This window comes from Nannospalax galili, unplaced genomic scaffold, assembly GCF_000622305.1.
Source record: "Nannospalax galili isolate Female #2095 unplaced genomic scaffold, S.galili_v1.0 scaffold7, whole genome shotgun sequence".
Taxonomy (NCBI): Eukaryota; Metazoa; Chordata; class Mammalia; order Rodentia; family Spalacidae; genus Nannospalax; species Nannospalax galili.
The window spans coordinates 1,387,195-1,411,995 of NW_008359081.1; the positions used below are offsets into that span (position 1 = coordinate 1,387,195).

Below are 24,801 nucleotides of genomic sequence, written 5' to 3' on the forward strand. Positions count from 1 at the left end.
TGAATCTTAAATATTTTTATTCTTTAAATTTTTTTTAGGAATTTCATTCATGAGTACTGTTATTTACATTAATTCCATGCTTCTCTCTCCCTTTCCAACTCTTCCCATGCCTTCTCACTCCCTCTCAATTTCATAACTTCTTTAATTATTGATATACACGCTCCCCCCTCCAACACACAGCATACTGAGTCCATTTAGTTGGTACTTTTATGTACATGTGTTTTGGGCTGGGCAGTTGTGATTGGATAGCCTATAAGACTGGCGAAAACTGATTCTCCCTCTCTTGCAAGCCAATGAGTGCCTATAACTCTTCATGTAGACGTTGAACCTTGTCGACATGTCATCTGATGTTGTCATTATGCAGGTCCTGTTTAGGAAACCATATCCTTGAGATTTCACGGGTGCAGTTTCCCTGTCATGTATGGAAGACATTGTCTATCTAGCAGCAGGTGTCCTGGTCCTATGGCTCTTTATAGTCTTTCTACCTTGCTGTCTATGATGTTCTTTGAGCATAGGTATAGGGGTTCCATGAAGTACTTTTCTAGAAGCATGCCTGAAAATATCTATAGCATGTGTTTCTGAATCAATGACTACAATTACCTTTCCCTAAAACTAGATTGTTTTTCTGAAAAATTTTTCTCTGAAATGCTTCTCCCCCATCATTTTAAGCATGCCATTCCGTAGAATTTGAACTTCTAATAAAATGGAGAGGGAGCAATGAATTATGCAAAATGATAGAAACAGAGGGAGAATTCCCAAGTTCCTTCTATGAAGCCAGCATCACTCTAATACCCAAACCAGGTAAAGACACAAGAAAAAAAGAAAACCATAGACCTGGCCCATGTCCTTAATGAAAATAGATGCAAAAATTCTTTACAAAATACAGGTGTACATCAAAAAGATCATTCACCATGATCAAGTAGGCTTAAGTCCAGAGATGCAGGGATGGTTCAGTATACACAAGTCAGTAAACATTATCAATCATATAAATGGACTCAAAGACAAAAATCACATTGTCGTCTCAATAGATGCAGAAAAGGTTTTGAAAAAATTCAGCATGCATTCATGAATAAAGTTCGAAAGGGAATTGGACTGGAGGGAACATACTTCAACATAATTAAAGCTTTATACAACAAACCCACAGCCAACATCATTCTAAATAGGAAAACACTAGAAGCATTCCCATTAAAATTAGGAACCAGGCAAGGATGTCCACTATCTCCACTCCTTTTCAATATAGTGCTTGAAACTCTTGCTAGAGCAACAAGACAAGAGAAGGAAATTAAAGGAGTACTAATTGGAAAATAAGAGGTCAAATTATCCTTTTTTTGCAGATGATATGATACTATACCTAGGAGATCCCAGAATTTTCACCAGAAAACTCCTAGTACTGATCAACACTTTCAGTAAAATGGCAAGTTATAAAAATAATCTATAAAAATCATTAGCCTTTTTATGTACCAATAATAATTGGTTGGAGAAAGAAAACAGGGAAACCCTCCCATTCACAATAGCTGCAAAAAATATAAAATATCTTGGAATAAACCTGACCAAAGACATCAAAGATCTCTACAATAAAAATTTAAATCTTTAAAGAACGAGATTGAGGAAGGCACCAGAAGATGGAAGGACCTCCCATGCTCATGGATTGGAAGAATTAATATTGTGAAAATGACCATCTTATTAAAAGCAATATACAGATTCAGTGCAAACCCAATCAAAATCCCCATGGCATACGTCACAGAATTAGAAAAAACAAATTTTTACATTTGTATGGAAGCACAAAAGACCCCAGATAGCCAAAGCAACCCTGAGCACAAAGAGCAATGCTGGGGGATTACTACACCAGATCTCAAAGTATACTACATAGCTATAGTCATAAAAACAGCATGATACTTGCACAAAAACAGATATATAGATCAATGGAACATCATTGAAGACCCAAACCTGAGTACACACAATTTCAGCCAACTGGCATTTGACAAAGGTGCCAAGAACACACAATGTAGGAAAGACAGCATCTTCAACCAATGGTGCTGGCAAAACTGGATCGCCATTTGTAGAAGAATGAAACTAGATCCTTATCTTTTACCTTGCACAAAAGTCAACTCCAAATGGATCAAAGACCTCAGCGTGAAACTGAAAACCCTGAAACTATTAGAAGAAAATATTGGCAGTAACCTACAAGATAGAGGTGTAGGAAAGGATTTTCTAAATCAGACTGAAGTTGCTTAGGAATTAAGGTTAGCAATCAACAAGTGGGACCTCATTAAACTAAAAAGGTTCTGTACAGCAAAAGAAACAATCAAGAAAGTGAAGAGAAAACCCAGAGTGGGAGAAAAATCTTCACCAGTGACACATCTGACAGAGGTTTAATATCCAGAATATTATAAAGAACTCAAAAAAGCAAAGAAGCAAGAAAACAAATGACCCAATTAAAAGATGGGCTAAAGATCTAAACAGAGTTCTCAAAGGAAGAAATAAAGATGGCTAAGAAACATCTGAAAAAGTGTTCAAGATCATTAGTAATTAGGGAAATACAAATTAAAACCACCTTATGGTTTCACCTTACCCCAGGCAGACTGGCTATTATCAAGAGAACAAATGATACCAAATGCTGGCAAGGATGTGAAGAAAATGGAACACTCCTTCACTGCTAGTGGGATTGCAAACTTGTGCAACCCCTATGGAAAACAGTGTAGAGAACTCTTAAAAAACTAAAAATGAACATACCATATGAACCAGTTATATCACTCCTTGGCATATACCCAAAGGACTCATCCTATTGTAGAGACACTTGTACAACCATGCTTGTTGCTGCTCTTTTCACAGTAGTTAAGAGATGGAAGCAACCTAAGTGCCCCTCAACTGGCAAGTGGTTAACAAAAATATGGTACATTTACACAATGGAGTTTTATTCAGCAGTAAAGAAAGATGAAATAATGAAATTTACAGGTAGATGGATGGATATAGAAAATGTTTTACTAAGTGAGGTAACAGACTTAGAAAAACAAAAGACGTATGTTCTCATTTGTGGATCCTAGCACCAAATCCTGATATGTGAGTGCATATCCTGATGCAACTGCAGGGACAGGAATATGAAAAGGAAACAGAGAGGTAAAGGGAAATAAAGGACCCGAGAGAGAAGAATAGTAGGATAAAGGTGTTACTAAGGGAGAAATATGTAAAAAGGGGGTAGTTAAAGGGGAGGGTGGGAAGGAAAGCTATACAAAGAACTATGGGAATAAAAGGGGGGGAAATTCTCCAGATACACAGTTTAAAAAAAAAGCCTTAAGCACAGAAGAAACTCTAAGGGGATGGAAGAAAGCCCTTTCAGAAGCAATACAACTGTTAAATGAAAATCCCAGTGCCAGAAGTGGGCTGTTCCCCTATGAACTGTTGGCCAGAGGGGCCCTAGAGTTCCCCAAAATAATAAAGACCGTTGCCAGTAATGTTGGTTATACACCAGAAGTGGACAGAAAAATCCTGTTGCTGAACACACTGCATGATGTGAGTGTGGGAGAGGGAGAAATCAAGCTTGGACTAAGCTGGAAACTCCGTGCTCCTGGATGGGTAGCTTTCATGGTACCAGAAGGTAATGCAGATGATTGGCAGAAAGAATCGTCCCCTATAATTCTGCTCAGCGACAGACCCCGTGTGTTGCACTATCAACATACCAAACGAGATGTTCCTGCTAGTGCAATGGTGGAGCGTCTAGTGTATGTACAACCAGCAAATTTTCGATTGGGTGTAATGCCTGCTCTTAGGGGTGGAAAACACATCTGGTACTGTAGACCAGGCCAACCCCCTGTGGCAGGGGAGACTATCGGCCCCAGTGGGAAGCCACTGCAATTGTTTTGTTAGATGGATGTGATGTGCCTGCTAAAGTACTGTCCAAGCATTTGCATTTACACCCATAGGTTAAGTTATTATAGCAGACACTGTTTAGATGTTCTTGCTCCTTGCTGTTTGTGTTTTTATAGTAGATGGAATCCCACTCAAATGGGCCAACAGCCCATGGAAAACAGATGATGCAGAAACCAAAAAGTTCAGTGCCTTGCCACAATAGGAGGAAGATCATCCCACACCTACCACCCCCTCCAAGGCTCCAGGACTTTTGCGGAAGAGGTTGGTGGAAAGAATGTAAGAGCCAGAGGAAGGGGTGGAGTGTTAACTCAAAGTGTCCTCAGACTACTATGCTGGCAAGCTATAGTCACACCTCCATCCCACTTCCATCAAGGAGTCGAGTGGGGAGTCAGTTACCCCTCCCACCCAATAAGTCAACTGTAGCTGCATGTCGGGGAGGGTAAGGATATAGAAGCCAAGAATGCCATGAGGTACCACTCTGGCCATTTTGTGTGACTGTCGGGAAGTCACAGGATTTATATTTGAATGTAGACTTTACAGCATAGCTGTAAATGGGGGGGGTGCCCACTCTTCTGTAAATAAACCCTAACCCTATGCTCTGTTAGCAAGCTCAATAAAGTAGTTATAGTTAGGATTTTCAAAAAAGAAAAAAGAAAAAAAAAGAGCTAATGGAAACCTTCATTATTCCACTAAAGTTGACCCCATGTTGGCAAATCCTTTGGTCTTTGATTTTGTGGTTTGTTTGTTTATTATTTATTTATTTATTTATTTATTTATTCATTTATTGGTCTGTACCCAGTTGGCCTAGAGCTTGCTGTGTGGACCAGGCTGGCCTCAAACTCACAGAGATCTGACTGGCTTTGCCTCCTTAGTGCTGGGATTGAAGACATGTGTAACCACACTTGGCTTTGGTCTTTTATTTCTTATCCCTACTTTTTCCCCATTAAACTGCATTGTATATATGTTTATGTAACCTGCTTCAAATTATTTCTGGAAAAATGTGTTAAAAATTGCCTCTCTTTGTAATAATAAAAATATTCTAAAAATGAATACCCTTTTATCATTTATTTTTATTTTGTGTGTGTGTGTGTGTGTGTGTGTGTGTGTGTGTGACTATCTGACAATATTCATAGCCCTTTGTTTGTGCCATGCCATACCTGTAGAGGTCAGAAGAGAGTATTGGATCCCCCTGGAACTGGAGTTATGAATGGTTGTTAGCTGCCATATGAGTGCTGGGAATTGAACCTGGGTCTGTAAAAGCAGCCAATCCTCTTAACCACTGAGTTGTCTCTCTAGCCCCAGATACTCTTGTTTAAAAGAAAGAGTTGCAGAGACAGCAGAATCTCCATGAGATTAAGGTCAGCCTGATCTACATCGTGAATTCCAGGCCTATGGGGGCTACAGGGAGACCTTGTCTTAAAAAGACCAAAAGAGAAAAAAAGAGTTGCTTTGTTGAAAGGAAAAAAATGGAGAGTATATAGAAAAGATAGCCACTATAGATCATAATTTAATATATAACTCTAATATTGAATGAAGGAGCTACTCTCTGGGGTATTAGGTGTAAAATATTCTTAGGCTGGGGTGGGTAGCTCAGTGGTAGAGCACTTTTGTGGCATGCCTAGTACTACAAAATAAAAAAAGAAAATAAAAGTTCTTATGTCACCTGTTTGGACTTGGAGTGTAATGAAAAGCAATTCAGTGACTATCTTGTTGCACACTGATCCTGAAAAGGAGATTTGTGAAATCAAACTGGTAATGGCAGTGTATTGGTCACTTTCCAACTTCCTGTCCTCCAGACTATCAGCTATGTGCTCCTCCAGGGTAGAGCTTCAGGGCATGTGCTTAGTAATGACAAGTGACAACCTGTTAAACCTGTCATTTATTTGTAGGGGTTGAAAGCTTAAAGTTTTCTAGTCAGATTTTCCCATGACCTCAGTTATAAAGAAAATGTTGCAGATTCTAGAAAATGCTAATGTCCTTTTTATCTGTAAGTATTATCTTGATTGCAGTGCTTCAGAATTGTCCAACTTCATTATCTGAGCATAGCCAGCCTGATGCCTCCTTCTCAAATAGACAATTATGATCAATTAAGCACTTTCAGGCCTTATAGAATACTTAATTTTATTAGTCAATTATTTGTGCTTTGAAAGAGTTAATGGTAGCTACCCAGGCCATTATTAGAAATTAGAATGTCCCAAAATAGAAAGGCTATTTCCTTTGTGTGTGGCACTGCAGTGGAAAATGCCAAGCATAGTTTTTACTGAGTTAAAGGGTGAGGGAAGGCGGGGTGGGGGAGAAAGTTACATGTAAATCATTTAGCCATTAACCTAATGGGTGGGTTTATAAATCGTATTACTGTAAGCCCTTTTCATTTCCACTGAGGCCTGGTGCATGCTTGATCCCACTAATGTAAAATTCATTCTGTCTAAGTGATTACTGAAGTAAGACATTTTGAGTCAATTTTAATCAGGTTGTGTGAAACTTGCTTGAGCGCTGATGTTCACTAACGTACCAACATAGTTTGGCCATGTCTTAATTAGTCCCTCAGATGAGTTGTAGGATGAATCAATCAGGGAGCAAATCTCTGACCCTTTAGTCATGTACATGATTTTCTGTGTGGGAAGTGCACTGTAGGTAGGGGTTGAAAATGCCCAATACAAAGGCAAAGGGCCAGGCCCACTGAGTGGGAGTGTTTTTAATCTCATGGACATTATGTGAAACCCAGTGAATCAGAAAGCTCTGTTCTTCTGACTCATTCAGGTATCTTCAAGGGCACTTACATTTAAACAAATTAAAGTTTCAAATTTGATAGAAAATGAGGGTCTTCTTCCTAGAAAAATGCATGCAGGGCATTCAGATTTTTGGTAGCAGCTTCAGGGTTTTATTTTTTTAAGTTTTTTTTTTTTCTCACTGACCTTAGGTTAATATCTCCTGCTCTAGCCTCAATCTTAGTATCTTAGAGCTTTATTTTTTAACTGGGAATTTAATATTTTAAGAGTGTACAGACTTATACTTGAGCTCTTGTGTTGGTGAGTAGATTAGGTTCAAGTGTGCTTTAAAGCTGCCTCCACAGGCTCCCAAGTGTCCTGTGTCAGAAAGAACCTCAAGCCTGGCAGTACTGCTCATAAGTTCACGTGAAACATGCATGACATAACGTCTAAAGCACAGGTTAGAGTGATGGAGGAACAGAGAACAAGCATGTTGATAGTGAAATAATGGTTTCTTTTTTAAAAATTTTATTATTTTTATTTTATGTGTATGTGTGCATTGCCTGCATGTAGGTAAGTGCACCCTTGTCATGCAGTGCCTGAGGAGGTCAGAACAGGCTGTCGGATCCCCTGAGACTGGAGTTACGGACAATCCTTAGCTGCCATGTGGGTACGGGGATTTGAACCCGGGTCTTCTGCAAGAACAACCAGTGTTCTTAACCACTGAGCCATCTCTCCAGCACCCGAAATAACAGTTTCTTTAAAAGAGAAAACAGATTTCAAACTCAGAGTGTACATTTTAAAAAACCCACAGGACAAATACAGCAGAGATAAGAAAATATGAGACAAGGAAGAGATTCAATTTAAAATTTGAAACCATAGTTTGCATTACTTTACATTTTTGAATCAAAATTAGAGCCCTGTCAAATTGTAGGGCAATAATTGAGAGACATAAATATCATTAAATGCATGTACTGGGGAGGAGAAACCTTCAGAAAATGTTGTTTATTCAACGTGTTTTATATTCTTTACACCTGAGTTACCAGAAGGTCTAGCTAGGTTGGAAATTAAGGATTTAAAACAAACGTTGTTTACCTGGAGTTGTATGGGAGAAATATACTTTCAGTCAAGTTTATAATTAATGAGCCTTCGTCATCCAGGTAGAAATTCATTTCTCTCAAGTGAATATTTCTTTATGTAACATGCATTGTGTTTGAAGGTGGGATTAAAACTGATTCACTCTTCATTTATTGAATGGAAAGAGCCAGCATTTAAATATATACTGTGTGTGTGTGTGTGTGTGTGTGTGTGTGTGTGTGTGTGTGTTGGGGAAAGTGTTAATTGCTGCTTTTGTAACCAGGTTTAGGGGCTTGTGGAGATGTACTTTCTGAAGATAATAGCATTGTTCATTCAATATGAATCACTGTGGATTTTTCTTCTTTTACCTTATCTTGAGATATTTATTTAATTACTTCTCTGTGTCAAAAATTGTGGTAGGTTTAATTTGACATGATCTCTGTTTTTATCTTGCTTGTAGCCTCTTAATCCTGCCTCTTAGACATTGGTGGGCATGTAGGCCTGGTATCCTCATTAGTATTGTTGGGTTGGTGAGGGCAGAGACAAGTTTTCTGAAACTGTGAAGTTCCTTATAAAATAAGTAGATATTAGGTAATAACTCAACAGTAATCAAGTACTTATATCCAGAAAGTCTAAGTAATAAAGTATACAGATTGTTACACTTAATCTCAGGAATCCTAATACAAGGAAGCTTCAGTTACTGTCTCTATTTTATAGTTGAGTTGGCAATATGGAGAAGTTACATTGTTTGCTCTGGGTCACAGGGATTATAAGCATTTCTAATTAGACCTCATACTTAGGTAGCCTGTGTTACAGATCACCAGAGAATCTGAATGAATAAAAGGTAGGATTGTATGGTAGTTAGGGGTTTCCATACACACAGAATTGGCTCATGCAGTTGTGGGGCCTACAAGTTCAAAATTTGCATGACATGTGGGCAGGCTGGAGACCCAGGAAGAACTGATGTTCTAGTTCAGATTGCTAGGTAGTCTGGAGCAGAATTTCTTCTTCTTTAGAGAGAACTTTGGTCTTTTTCTCCCAAGACCTTCAATTGATTGAATGGGGTAGCAATCTACTTTACTCAGAACTGATTTAAGTGTTAATCTCATTTTAAAGATACTTCCAGTGACATCTAAACTAGTGTTTGACAAAATTTGTGGGTATCCTCCTGTAACCAAGTTGACACATAAAATTAACTATGACATTGTTTAACCACTGTGGCAAAACAACATGTGAAAACCACAGATGCGAGAACAGAACACGGCATGTGTATGAGACTGAAATGCAACCTACTATGCTAAGGAGGCATGTGCATATGGCGTACTTAATGAACCTAAAATACATGGGGAAGCCTTGACTGAAGGATGAATGTGGGAGATAGTAAAAGATGAAGCTTCAGCTAGATCATGAGTCTTGGGGTCAAACTAAGGGGCTTGAATTTCATTTCAAGGAAGTACATTTTAGAAAGAACATTAACAAAAAGTAAGTTGCTGAAGGAATGATGTGGAAATGCAAAGGAGGCACCTCATTGAAAAATCCATATCCAGTCTAGCATAGCAATGACATGTTGGTTCATTGAATTTGAGAAGAAACCATACCTTTGTCTGCTAAACATCTTCCAGGGTAACTCCCCATGATGAAGAACCATCCGGCCTAAAATGTTAATAGTGCTGAAGCTGGGAAACGGTGGTATATTTGTAAACATGTACACACCCTAGGAATGGAAAAGATAACTCAATAGAAGGTGTTGGGAGTTTCTATGTATTATGAATATAGCTATTGAATTATACCGTGTGCATAAATCTATATCCAATTTGTGAGCACTAGCATTGAAAAATGTTTTTATTTTATGTGTATGAGTATATTTCCTCCATGTATGTAAGTGCACCTGTGTTGTGCAATGTCCACAGAGGTCAGAAGAGGGTCTTGGAGTCCCTGGAACTAGAGTTATAGATGGTTGTTTGCCATCATGTGGATGCTGGGAATTGAGCCCAGGTCTTTTGTAAGAGCAGCCAGTGCTCTTAACCACTGAGACACCGCTCCAGCCCACCAGTAACATTTTTAGTTATTTTATAACTCCGCAGCCTTCAAAGGTAGCCTGGAGTATGGGACTGTATCCTTGCAGTGTTATTATTTTTGTTGGATATATCTTCTTTCTCTGATATTAAAAAGGTGAACATGCTTCAAAAATACAACAACCAAATCTAACAAAAAGACATTTTTGCACGTCAAACTTGGAATTCTAGATTTTTAAATTTGTGAGTAATCCCAGCCTTTTATTTTATAAATGATGATATAGAAACATAGCTAGTAATTGACAATTTAAATAAACACTAAGGTTTTTGACCTCTGACTTTTTAATAGCTCATATATGTGTATACTGTTTTATCTTTACAGAGCACTTTTTCAGCATACAGTTCTTTTTATTCCCACCCAACTCAGGGAACTAGGTGCTGGGAATACCCCAGTGTTTTTTTGGGGGGGTAATTTATTTTTATTTTATGTGCATGAGTATTTTGCATGCATGTAAGTGTACTCATGCATGCAATGCCCACGGATGTCAGAAGAGGGCACTGAATCCCTTGGAAGTGGAGTTAGGATGGTTGATAGCCACCATTTGGGTGCTGGGAACCAAACTAGGTTTCTCTGCAAGAGCAGCCAATGTTCTTAATAACTGAGCCATCTATCTCTCCAATTCCAACTTCCCAGTTTTAGAGAAGATACAACTAATGTTAATGGCAATAAACAACCTAGTATCATAAAGGTATTAATTGGAGGATACAGAAAATAGCATGCTTATTTTACTCACAACTTTTCTTGAGCATTTTACAGAGAAGATGCATATAAAATTTAAGAATAAAAATGAAGAGGAAAAATACGACCTAATATCATGTGATTAAAATAAATGTTCATGAAGTGGGAGAACTGAGTAGCATCGAGTCCTGCTTGGAAATTGCTGGAACTTAGAATAGGAAGCACTTAGATAATGGTGGGATTACCAAATATCATAATATTTATATTTCTTTTGCTCTTCTCTTTCCTATCATTCAAACCCCTTCATTTTGCTCTTACTATTATGTTAATGCACTTTTTAAATTTCCTGTTTATTTCTAATTTTATGTCATCAGTAATGGAAGAATCCCGAAGTCATTGAGACTTCAGTTGTCATTCTATTTATGCACTATTTGTTTAGAATTTGTACTCATGCAGCAGTTCGTTAGCTTGTGGGATTTCCATTGTGATGAATATCTGAATCCTACACCAAAGTAGATTTCTTGGAAGTAGGTACTGTAGTAGATACGCCTTTTGGAGTAGGACCTTGAACCTTTAACTATGTAAAGCTGATGTTTTCTCCCCCTTGTTTAGTGTTAATAAACACTAATAAACTGTAACAGCATCTGAAAACATCTCATAACATTTCAATGCTTTGCAACACAGCAGTGTTCTTTTTGAAGAAAATATAAATACCTAGGTGTCATCCTGGATGTAGCAGGAGAAATAAATACATATCTCAGTAGTAGTCATAGGTTGCTGTTGTTTACCTTGCTATAGTAAACTTGTGCTTTCTGCTTTGTAAACTACCTATCACGGGTGTATTCCTGAACAAATTATTTTCTTTAAAAACAATTTTTATTTTAAATTTCTAGTTTTCACCACCTTTCCCCAGCCTTCAGAGGCTTAGATTGGGGTTAAAATATCTTTTCATATTATTTTAATTATTGCTTTCCCCACCCCCACCCCTTTCCTGTTTCCCCCTCCTCTTTTCCCCTAACGGCACTGTTCTGCAAAGCCTGCAATGATTGATATGATGGCAGTGCTGTCATTCTTTTTAACCAAAAAAAAGTCATTTTTGTTCTAGTTATTTTAATAGAGTCCCATTAAAGATGTATTGCTGACTGAAATATCGGCATGAAGGGCTCTCACTGAGCTGAGCCCAGGAATTAAGAAGTCAGGAAATCGGCTGCTGCATTGCAAGAGAGCCTTGTGTGACACCGAATCTCCTGATTGGGGAGATCATTACTGCTATTATGACTCGACTTGCGTAGGAATTTTAAATTCCATCTGAATGTCAGTAATAACCCTCTTAGCAAATTATCCTGAATAAAATCACGAAGGCATTTTATATAATAGGTGTTGAATTACTGGATAGATTTGCTAATTAAATACTCTTTGTTCTGCTGCAGTTGACATTACAGGGTAAGATCTTGAACAATTATTCTCAACAGCTGTACTTTGTTAAGGGAAAAATTAACCACAAAGTTTATTTTTTTACACTTGAAGTTGGCAGATTTTTGAAATGTGCTTCAAAAAATTCCATCATCCAATTGGTAATGAGTAGATAAATATGCAGGTGTTGCTGTGAAATCAGATAACTGCAAGACTGCTTTATTAATGAATTTAGTAAGCCTTTATAGACCTGTTCTTTTGGCCATTGGCACTTATAACTTGATTTTCTGTCAGAATGGGTAGCTTTAATATTAAGCTTGACACTTTAAAGTGAACTTAGGAACGGTCATCTTGTAATCATTGTACCTTGTATCTGGGTACCTGTGGCTATTTTTTAAAGAATGTATTTCCTCAATGGAGAAAATATCTCTAATGTATAAGTTTTTGATTATTGGCTTCTAGAACTTTTAAATAGGTTGGCTTTCTTAATAAGGCAGTGGAACATAATGAAAAAAAAAAGAAACCTAAGGTCCTGCCTGTAGGTCAAGCACTTGACTAGCCATGTTACTTTGGGGTAAGTCTCAGTGCTTAGTTTTCCTTATTTACCACATGACTTGTGAAACTACCTACTGTATAAGAATATTCATTAAACATTCTATAACTATTCATCAGTAGTTTCCATGTCCCAGGCCCTCGAGTAGATGTTAAGAATTTTGTAGCCCATTGGGTATCCAACACAGAGCCCTCCCTAATGTACAGTTTGAATTGAAACCTGGACCTAAAGACAGCTTCTGGGTGATCCTGTTCATTATTACTTGGGTAAATATTGGGCTCCAGAGGTCACCACAGTATCTTTCATATAGAACTGTTTAGTGGAGAAGCAGGATAGGGTAGAGGTTAGCTTGGTTGTTGTAGATTGTATTGTATACGGTAGGATAGACTAAAGAATTGATGGGCTATGGTGAGAATTTTGACCTGAGAGCATTGTCACTACCTTCTGGTGAAAACCATTAGAAAAGATGATCGCTGAACCTACTCCTCCAAATCAGTACAGGTTCTGTGCTGAGCTTAGTAAGCTATATTCATTAAAAATCATAAAACATAAACCAGTAGGTCTACTTGTAGGGGTTGAGGTATTATAATGGTAAAGATTAGAAACTTGCATGTTCATCAATGGACCACTAGTCGAATAAATTACAATCTCTTCATATAATGGATTATGAGATCGTCTTTAGAAAGAAGAAGCTGTTTGTGTATGGGTTTAGAACCATCTCTAAGATGAGAGTATTAGGTCAATAAAAGCATTTTCAGCACAGTCTCCAGTTTACTATGTCTGTGAAAAATGGCAACAAAACCCAACCACTGAAAGGTTAATGCCACTAGAGGAAAAATAGTTTCTGTAGCAGCCCTCCGATTGGTCTTGGAAATGGTTGCAAGTTGATAGTAGGTTTGAGTTGAGGTGGATGATGAAATTGCCAAGTCATGAGGGATAATGGCATAGATCTGGTTCACATTGTGAGAGAAGAGGAGCAGTGATTGGATATTGAATATGTAGTGAAGGTTGGCAAATTACTCTTGAGTTACTTTTCTTATAGGTAACAGTTATCTTAGTAACTTAGCTTTGGAGTTGTCCGTTTTGATGAGGAAAGCTGTCTTGTAAGGATGGGAAAGAAGGTGGAGAGAACTGATGCTAGGTACTTCTGTCCTCACTATGATTAACTTGACTTGGGCCTATCTCATTATTTCCCTTTCTCCAAAAGAATTGTCAGGTATTCTCCCACAATGCATTGCCTTGTAATGTAAGTGTTGTAAAATGAAGGTGCAGTTGAGAAAACTGAAGTTTTTATAAGTTGACAGAATTTTAGTGTCTAGTAAGAAAGTAATTGTGATTACTGTGGGACCTGTCAGTCACCTGGCACACAGTTTGATTGCCTGTCGTATCTGAGGTCTGCAGGTATGAACATGCCCTGTAAATTCCAGAAGTTTGTGGTCTAGTTGGGGAGGGCCATACTCACTAATAGCATAAAGCATCATTCAGTTGCTGCAGTAACAGAGCAAGCATGGGTCAGTGAGATCACTCTAGGCTGTCACAGTCAGCTTAGGCATTACGGAATAAGGTTTGGTTTACACTGTGCATTATAAAATGCAGCCATGGTCAGATAACTAAGGAAGAAATTCCACTGTATAAGCCAGGGAAAGAAAAGATGAGTCTGTACATGGCAGCTGTTGGAAAACTGCAAGATTTTTCTTGCTCCACTAGAGGTTTTGTGAGGGAGACAATGGCTACACAGGTAGAGCTGGTGTTTTAGATGCAACTGTAGGACTGGAACTTGATCTTAAAGCACTGAAAACACTTAGGAGATTAGTATCTAAGGAAAGTTAGAATGTTGCTTCACAGGTGTCATTTAGTTAACCTTCAGTGGTAACCATGTGGCCCTGGAGTCATATGCTTTCTCAGCACATCAGCTTGTACTCGTCAGCTTGTACTTGTACCCATGGCCCTTCAAGGTCTTTGTGATGGATACTACTGCTCCAGGCAACCCTCAGTCTATAAGGCAAGTATTCTTCCTACTTCTCATGAGGAAGGAAAACCTTTTGCAGGCATTTTGTAGAAGAATTCTCTTCACCTTTGATTACTAAGGTAGAGTTGTCACAGGCACATGTCTAAATTGGTAGTTATCTCCAGACTGGAAGTACCATGATCATCATAAACTAGTGCTAAGAATCATCCTGGGAGCTCTTGTAGATAAACTTTGAGTCAAAGATTTTCTGGGCCAGGTACCAGTGAGGATTTTTGTTTTGGGACAGAAAAAAACAGAACCGTTGAATGAATTTCAGGAGGCCAGTACTCTAGCACAGTAGTTCTCAACATTGGAGGTAGGGCGAGTTTGTACACCAGGAGCATTTTTCAAGGTCTGGAGACAGTTGCAGTTGTCCTAGTTTTTATTTTTTAAGCATCCTCAGGTGATTCCACTATACAACCCATATTAAAATTACTGGCTTATCTTAATAAGAGTTCACCATGATCCCCAAGGCATGGAAGCAGTTTTGTTCTCCGAGAACTTATGGGCATCTAAACAAAATTATGCAATAGTAAGAAGGGAGAGGGCAGTGAAAATGAAAAGAGATGGATAGGTGTAAATGATGCTCTGAAGACAAGGTTATTCTGTAATATGGAGGACGAAAAAGACTAAAATGAAACTATGCGATTTCAGCTTGACAAGCTGGGGAAAGAACCATGAATGAAGGCCAACTTGTATCTGGTTCTCTGGAGAAGAGACTTCTGGTCTAGATGGATGTACTAAAGAATGAGTGATAGTAGAGAGACAGTATATTGCATGGAATGACTAAGGCTTCTGTCCTGGAGCCAGCGTGCCTAGTCTCATATCCTTCTTTTACCATGACTAGGACAAAATAATTACTTTCTCTTTGTCAATTGGGGATATTAATAGTAGCTACCTCTTGGAGGTCTTGGAAAAAGCAATGGAAAAATGCAGAGGTGCTCTCAGCATAGTATCTTGCACATGGTTCAGGATCTCTTTCTCACTTTCTCTTCTCACTATGTCTGATTATTACCTCTTCAGAGGCCTTCATGGATTAAATTTATGGTACTTCTGATCTGGCCCAAGATAATTTATATCCAGGTTTGTCTGTGTGTACATTATAAAACACACACAGAAAACACATACACATACACATATACATATACATATACATATACATATACATATACATATATATGTGTCCTGTAGAGTGTCCTGTACTCATATGGGCCTGGGGGCAGACTTATTAATAGCTAATATGTTTGTCTTCATTCACTATTGAACTCCTGTCATTTCTCTGAACACTGTGCTAGCTCTAGGCCATGTACTCACCTTCAAAGAATTTAATCTAGAAAGAATTTTAAATCAAGTAGGATATTTTGGTTTTCACCTTTTAAGATCCCGAAATAACGCTGTTAGGCTTTCCTTAGCTATGCAGGTCTGTTCAAATATTAGTAATGAGAATAGTGCTTCTTTGCTAAATTATAAAGGGATACTTTATTAGATGTGTTTATTGAAGCTGTATAGAGATACATATACATGTTCTTATATAGCTCTTCTAAGAATCAGCGTAGAGGAGAACTGAATTAGAGTGTGATGTTATTTTGAGAGTGGTTGTTGTGAAACCCTCAAGAGTTTTAAAGATGTATGGAAATTGCAAATCTTTTGTGCTATATTTATGCCTTTGTAATTGTGGAATGTATTAATGTTGACTTTTGTTTTATTTAGATTTTGATGCATACGAAAGAGATGGTACAGAAGGTAATGCTGAGCATTTTGATTCTATAACAACTCTTAAATATCATACCTGGTGACGTTTTTGTGTTCAAGGAAAATTGTAACCCAAACATACTGAAAATTGCTTCTTAGGATGCCTAGTTTACATTTATAATCCCTCCTAATGGATTACAGCTTTTTTCTTGTACTAACACTGATATGATCTAGCCTCTGCTTGAAGCCTATATGTGAGTGTTTCAGGGAAATTAGTAACAGTGCTAATTAGAGTTTATTTCCATGCCTTTATACTGTATGTGCTCCAGTGTTGTTTGTTATGATTGATTTTTTTTTGGCACTCTACATATTCCACTAAATAGTATTTGAGAATTCAATATGGATTTGTACCCCCAGAATTTTAAAAATCCATTATGTTTTTGCTCCTTAAATTGCCGTGACCACTAAGCATTTGGAACAATGGTTACATTTAGACCCTGTTTCCTACCCTCTTACTCTTCTTATTGTTAAATTTCATATTCTCAGTTGAAATTATACAGTTAAGTTAAATTCATCCATTCAACTCTTTTATTAAAGAAAATTTGGGAGATTTTCTTAGTGCTACTCTACTTGCATTTCCATGAAGACCTTTATTTTTTATTTAAAAATATTGTTTAATTTTTTTCTATATTTTGAAATGCTTATTGAATTCTTATGATTTTCATACAATATAATTTGATGGCGGTTAGATCTTCACCCCTATCTGTACTTCCACTTATTGCCCCTCCACCTAATTTAATGTACTCTGGTATACATATGATACAACCTGTAGAATCTGGTTTTCTTAATCTTTAATTGTACACTCTCACAATGCAGATAGTAACATAAACTTGAGAAGTCAATGGAACTTTTGATTTGTAGTATAGGAAATCATTAGTTTTATTGTGTATATCAATGTGTTTTTGTTATTAATTTTTATAATTTTGGCTTCTCATTAGATGAATCTTGAAGTTATTTATGGAGATACAGATTCAATTATGATAAATACCAACAGCACCAATCTAGAAGAAGTATTTAAGTTGGGAAACAAGGTGAGTTAATTTGATGAAATTTCTTATTTTACTTAGTTTTGTGAATTCTGTTTTTAACAGGGACTACCATAAATTCATGTGTATATGCGTATGTGTACTTTTGAAAATAATAAATTCAATATCATTGAATATTTCATTTTCACGGTTTCCTTACACTCTCTTCCAGTTTAGTTTATTTATTTAATTCATTTATTTTTCTTGCCTTTTTTTTTTTGAGACAGGGTCTTACTATGTAGCCCTGGTTGACTTGAAATTCAGTATTTGGCCTTGAACTCACAGAGACCCGTCAGTCTCTGGCTGCTGACTGCTGGAACTAAAGGCGTGTACCACAATGCTTGACCTTCTATTTTATTTTGAGGGCAAAACTGAAAGGCAGTGAGTTTCCTTAACAAATAGATAACATTTTTCCTTAGAAAACAGTCTAAACTTAAGAAAAATGGTACATCAGAACTCATTACGTTGTCATCCACAAGGAAATTAGTAGTATTGAGATGTATTGCATACATAGATATGAATGAATATGTACCTATCTACACACATGTGCATTTAATTTTATAGGCATGCTTAAAACGTATTAGGAAAGGCAAGTAAGCATTTAGAAGTAATCATTCATAGCATCTTAATGGTGATTCCCAATTGACAAGTATTTCTTATACTTGCTATGTTAAGATTTTGTCCCAATATGCTGAAAACAAAAATATCTTACAAATGACCCATTTTTCTTTCTGGAAAGTGTAGAATCTGAACTGTATTCTTCACTTGTATACAGGCCTGCCGTATTGTACACATACTGGGCCTTATAGAGGGCAATAGGCTCTTCATATATTTGTTCAGCCTGTAGTTATTTGTTGTTTATACTCAGGGTGCTAATGGACATCTTTGATATTGTTTCAGCAAAGTTTTACTTTTTTCTGGCCACATATCTACTTGTCAGACTGCCTAATTGCTAATTAATTCAGCAGTTTGAAGGCAAGTATAGAAGTAGATTTAGATTCAAGAAAGCCCTTCATCATTTTCCATAATTATCATATAGTTCCTGGAGTCAAGACAGCCAGTCCTATCCTTCGTTTAAGTGGGCTGACACATGTTTCTGTCTATTTGTTAATTTAAAAATACTTTGTTTTCTGGGACAAGGTTCTACTATATGTAGCTCAAGCTGGTCTTAAACTTTGTAAGTAGCCCAGACTTACTTCAAACTTGGAATCCTCTTATCTCAGCATCCCAAGTGCTGAAATATTTATTTTATTATTTTATTTTTTTATTGCTGTATATTCATTATATATAGTACTAAATTTCATACAGACATTGTCATATGCATTTATAATGTACTTTGGCAATGCCCCTATTGCCCTCATATCCCCCTTTCCCATCTCCCTCATGTGAGTTAATCCCTTTTGTTCTAGCCACTTTTGCTTCTACTTTAGGTATATATGATTTATCTGAATATACAAAATCTAGAATCCACAAATGAAAGATGTGCAATAATTGTGTTTTTGATTCTGACTTGATTTGTTACATATGATAATCTCTAGTTACATCTGTTTGCCCATATTTTTCATAATTTCATTTTTCTTTGTGACTGAAAAATTCCACTGTGTATAGATATACAGCATTTCTTTGTCCATTCATCTGTTGGTGGACACCGAAGTTGATTCCATAACTAAGCTATTGTAAATAATGCTGTATAAACATCCACGTGCAAACATCTCTGTGATATGTTGACTTAGAGTCTTTCCAGTAAACACCAAAGAGTGATGTTAAAATCTGTTTTTGTTCTTGTAGTTTTCAGTGTCTTTACGGTGTGTCTCAAATAACAATCATGTCATTTAAGTTGAGTAATACACTTTAATTCCATGTGTTTTAAAGTTCTGTTGAGGTTAACTGTTGGGAATTTATAGCATGTTTATCTTCTCCCTGTTAGGTGTTTGAGAATCTGGCAATAATATTTGAAATTTTTACAGGTAAAAAGTGAAGTGAATAAATTGTACAGACTGCTTGAAATAGACATTGATGGTGTTTTCAAATCTCTGCTACTGCTGAAGAAAAAGAAATATGCTGCTCTGGTTGTTGAACCAACATCAGATGGGAATTATGTTACCAAACAGGAGCTGAAAGGATTAGATATAGTTAGAAGAGACTGGTGTGATCTTGCTAAGGACACTGGAAAGTGAGCTTTCAGTTTTGTTTTTGTTGTTTGTCATTTAAAAATTTGTTTAAAAAATTTTTGAGTATTATGGAAAATGCCCATGAGTCTACTAAGCATAAGGGTATGACTTCATTCTTTGTTGTGTCTTAAGTTATTGTTGTATAATAACAAATAGAATTTTACAATTAGATTAAAAGTTAGAAAAACTAAATTTGCCAGTAAGAAATGCTTGCTGTAAGATACTTTCATGTTGAGGGTATGCCTTCACACTTGGAGTCTTACAAAGTTGGTTTTGTTGATTTTGTTGATGTTGCTTTGTTTTGCTTTAATTCCCTTGTTGCAACATGCTTTGTTTTGTCCTCCTAGATCCCTAGGACCTATTTAGAAACATAATTGTTACGATTTCTCCATTTTGTAGCTTAAAATGTTGTGTGATTAAAAGTGGGCCGCAGAATAAGACTTTGTTCTCATATATCATTTGTGTATAAATGATTCTTAATAATCTCTGATTAATTTGAGAGCTAGTTCTAAAATGCTGTATGTGCCTCCAAAGTCAAGATTTGCACATTAATCTGAAGACTATGATAATATTGTTATGGTTTGTACTCACATTAATGTATAAAGCACCTATTTGAAAAATTAAGATTTAGATATATTATGTGCCATCTTTGATATTACTATTTTGTGAACTAGATCAGTTTTGAAAAAGAAGAATTTTGTTCCTTATGGCTAGATTTAAAAATGATTTTAATTTTGCTAAATATCAGCATTTTTAACTTATTTTCCAGTCTTCCTCTTCCTTTTGGTTTGGGAGATTGAGCAGTTGTTGACTCTGCAAAACTACTCTTGATTAGGCAAAGTTGATCATCTGAGTATAGGTCACAAGTTTGTCTTTTATAAAATGTGGTTTGAAATGCTTCATTGCCCCCAAATGTACCCAAAGATGCAACTATTTGTATAGACTGTCGATTAGAGTGTTCTCCTCAGCTTTGTGTTTTCTAAGAAAAGACGCATCATAATAGGAGTAAATTTCTCTGAGTTAGAAATGTATTAGTAATTAAAGCTATACAAATGTTTTTGTCAAGATTCTTTTTGTGACAAATTATAATGCAGCTGTCAAACTCTTCTTTGCTTTGCATTTTCTCAGAAATGGATAAAATATTGGCTTCCTTCTTTTTTTTTCTTTTTCCCTCAAGGCTTCATAGAATAATATGAAGTTTTTGAGAGGTAACATAAAGTTAGAGAACATTGAGCGATTTATAATGAAACAGGAGAAAGAGCTTTCTGTTTCTACTTACCTAGCTAATAGTCACCTTAGATGGAGATGGTATCTTATTGCCACAGATAATATCCGGCTACTTTATGAGTAAAGAGAAATATTTATCCTCTAAAATTTTAACTTATGGTTAAAATATAATTGCTTCTGAATTTTATAATTGCATAAAATCTGATGGAACACATACTTTTCTCTATTACATTTTGCATAAAGCATTAACTGCCACATAAAGAATGGTCCTTGTTTCTAAGGGCAGACCTGAACTCCTTGGTTAGTAGGAAAAACAAAGAATAACTGCTTTTTTAGACACTAACTCTCATATTATCTTTTAACATAGCTCTTGTCCCTATATTAATGTAATGACATGTGTCTGCCTTTTCTTTGTTAATGTTGTGATATACAAATTAATTTTTATTTTTTCAGCTTTGTCATTGGCCAGATTCTTTCTGATCAGAGCCGGGACACCATAGTGGAAAACATTCAGAAGAGGTTAATAGAAATTGGAGAAAATGTGCTAAATGGCAGTGTCCCAGTGAGCCAGTTTGAAATTAACAAGGTAAATGTAGCATTTATTGCTGAGCCCAGCTGCTGTCATGTGTTTTTTCTCCTCCTTCACATAGTTGAAGAACCACCTCATCCTTGCAATTTAAATAAATTCTAGCTGGTAGTGGAAGCTGCTTGACAATTGCTTCACAGATTGAGCATTAGCATAGCTCATGGAGCCACAGGTACTGCCATGTCTGCTATACAGGCCTTCTTTCTCTTCGTCTCACTTCACTTGCTGGATGCTTGGCTGCTGGACATTCTATGGAGTGATTTCTTTTGTATATCAGGGTCTACGGCATGCTATCTTTTTCACAATCCTAAGAAATAGTTGTTTGGGGCATACACCTGTAAACACTCTTTCTTTGTCAGTGCCCCTCTCCTTCTACCCCTCTCTGATTCTGGAGGTGAGGATGTGGGTGTGGGTGTAACTTCACACATAGTGATTCTTAAGGCAATTGTAATCAAAAGGTTTGGGGGGACAAATTCAGTAGAATTAAGATAGTGGTAACTTTTTCTATATCTCTAAAGTACTTATATTTCTTAAATAAAAAACAAACCTATATCCATTTCTGGATATGGATATTTTTTCTTACCTAATTTGACAAACAAAATCTTGATTTCCAAAGTAGTGTGTAATAAGCAAGATGTTAGGTTAGTAGATGTCAGGTTAGCAGCTAATTTTCAAATACTTTACCTGCCTGCTTTGTGATAGATTTCTTTGTCAAAGCTCATACAAAAAAATTTAATGAAAAAGAATCTAACGATGACATTAAATGGAAGTTTTAGAATGAAAACTCATTCATAGTACCTCTGTTACAGTACTGCTTGTCATTTTTACATATTTCCATACTTCAGAAAACATGTTGTATTATAAGAATTATGTATTATTTACAAACATATTTGCACTGGACAAAACATATATATTTTTTTAAATATATATGTAGCTCAGGATGGCTTCAAAATTTCTATATAGTTGAGGCTGGCCTTGAATCCCTGATCATCTTCCTCCTTCTACCTCTAAGGTGCTGGGATTATATGCCTGTCTTCCATATTTTCATATTACCTAAAAAATCATAATTTTGATATGCAAGGCCCTGGGTTTGATCTGTAGCACCAAAAACACCAAATCATAAACTTAATCAATGCATTAATCCTCTATTTACAGACAGATTGATTTTAATTTTTTTTTGGTGGTACCGGGGTTTGAACCTAGGGCCTTACACATGTTAAGAAAGTACTCTTAACACCACACTACATATCCAGGCCTATTATTCTGGTATGTATTTATTTAAATATTCTTCTTTGTTGATTATTAAATTATCTTTTCTATTGTAAATAACTGCATTGCACATCTTTGTTCACTTACCATTTTGCTTTTTGGATGGATTTCTTTTCTTACTTTAATGAAATAAAATATTCCTGTCAGAGCTGGAGAGATGTCTCAGTGCTTAAGAGCACTGACTACTCTTGCAGAGGACCCAGGTTCAGTTCCCAGTACCCACGTGGTGGCTAACAACTATCTGTAACTCCAGTTCCAGGGGATCTGATGGCTTCTTTTGGCTTCTGTGGGCATTGCATGACACGGATGCACCTACCTACATGCAAGCATCACACTCATGCGCATAAAATAAAAATAATAAATAAAATATCAAAAACATGTATATTTCTGTCAAAAGATGTCAATATCTGTGTGGGTCTTAGAAAAATGGCATTGTAAAAAGGTGATACAGATTCATATGAAAACGGCACGCACAACTTATTATTAAACTGTATTTCACAGTGGGTTTGATTTTTTTTTGGAGAATATAATTTCTATGCATATGCTTGGGATTTGTATTCATTTTTAAGCGTTTTGTTTCCTATACCTTGACTGTCATGTCTTTAATGTCAAAAAAGGAGGCATTTATAGTGTACATACATGGGGACATGCCTTAACACTAACTCTTCACTTTAAGTAATGCAGTGTACACATATTGGTATCTACAGAGTGGTTGGCTAAGCAGTCTTATTTTTCAAAAATATATCATGAATGGATTATACCTTCAACTCTTAGTTAGATTTTACACCTATTTTGCGTACTCTCTCTGTTGTACTGCTGATTTTGTCCACCTTCCTGGATACATGGCTGTCCTATATCAAGGGGTTGTCGGGATAAGTTTGGAAGGTTCAGTACAAGCAGAAATATACTTATTGACAAAGTAACACCTTGAATGCATCTTCAAGGGTAGTACACCTACATTCTCATCTTCTATTACTAATGTGCAAGAAAAACACTGGTCATAGACATACTGGTATCTCCATGTCTTGATCAGTAGCCTCTATTGTTTAATTTACAATTTTATTATCAAAATTTCCAAACTTATAAGAAGTAAAGGAATACTATCACATCTTCAATATCCATCACTCAGCATCAGTATTTATCATCTTATGGTGAAATTATTAATAACAGTGGAGTTTAACACTTCAGGCCTAGTGTGATAAGAGCTGTTCTTTTTTCCTGTGACAACTGAAACCTTGATGTGCTGCCTTTATATTTTGCATATTACATAACACTTAGAATTCATTTGCTTGTTTAGTAATCCATATAGCAAGTGTTCCTCTTACATATGTAATGGTAGGTTCTGGGGTATGAAGCTGAATAAGGAAAATCTGGTTCCTATTTCAAGGTCCTCATATAGGTCTCTTATTTATATATATTTTTATGTGTATGAGTGTTTTGCCAGCACATATGTAAGTGCACCATGCATGCAATGACCACAGAGGCCAGAAGAGTGTGTTGGATCCCCTAGAGCTGGTGTTACAGATGGTTGTTAACCTCCATGTGGGTGCTGGGAACAGAAATGGGTCTTTGTAAGAGCAGCCAGTGCTCTTAATGACTGAACCGTCTCTCCAGCCCCATGATATGGGTCTCTTAAGATTATTTTCTATCCCAGTTTTAAATTTTTAAGTGTATTTTTATTGAATTTTTGTGGATTTCATGCAATACATCTTAATCATATTTAGCCCCCTTCCCTATCTGTACCCCCATTGCCTGCCCACAGGACTTCATTCATTTTGTCATATATATTAAGGCCTATCGAGTCAAGTTTGTGTACCCAGATGTCCCTTGGTGGGATTTACAGTCTTAAATTTTGCATGTGTATATGAGTGGAGGCTAGTGGACAACCTCAGGTGTTATTCCTCAGGCGCTGTCTATCTGTTTTTGTGACAGCTTCTCACTGGCCCAGTACTTGTCAGGTACGCCAGACTGGTTTGCTTAGGGAACCCCCAGGATCTGCCTAACTATCTCTACCTCCCCAGCACTGAGATTACAAGGGCAAGCTACATACCCAGCTTTTCTCACAGGGTCTTAAAGGATCAAATTCAGATATTCATGTTTACATAGAAAATATTATACTAGCTGAGCTATACCCCTGCCCCTGCTTTGTTTCAGAGACAGTCTTCCATTGACTTGGAATTTACATTGTGGGCTTATCTAGCTGGCCAGCGAGCCCTAGGGATCTGCCTGTCTCTGCCTTTTGACAAAGGCAAGCCACTGGGCTAGCTGTTTTTTTTTTTTTCTTATCATGGCTTAAGCCCTTTAATAACTAGCTATCTCCCCAGCTATTTTATTTATAAAACACTTTTTATATTTATTGTAAATTTATTTTATTGTTATCTTCTTTATATT

General features: G+C 36.6%; 1 protein-coding gene across 4 annotated transcripts in view; it reads left to right on the forward strand.

Annotated features, from left to right (window-relative positions):
- Window positions 1-24,801, forward strand: part of Pola1 (DNA polymerase alpha 1, catalytic subunit) — a 336,580-nt gene that overhangs the window by 112,455 nt on the left and 199,324 nt on the right. For all 4 annotated transcript variants that reach the window (XM_017795508.2, XM_017795509.2, XM_008822724.3 and 1 more), the window contains 4 exons: window positions 16,091-16,123; window positions 17,071-17,163; window positions 19,125-19,330; window positions 21,009-21,141. In XM_017795508.2, coding sequence (XP_017650997.1) covers window positions 16,091-16,123; window positions 17,071-17,163; window positions 19,125-19,330; window positions 21,009-21,141 — 465 coding nt within the window. The remainder of the gene's footprint in view (window positions 1-16,090; window positions 16,124-17,070; window positions 17,164-19,124; window positions 19,331-21,008; window positions 21,142-24,801) is intronic.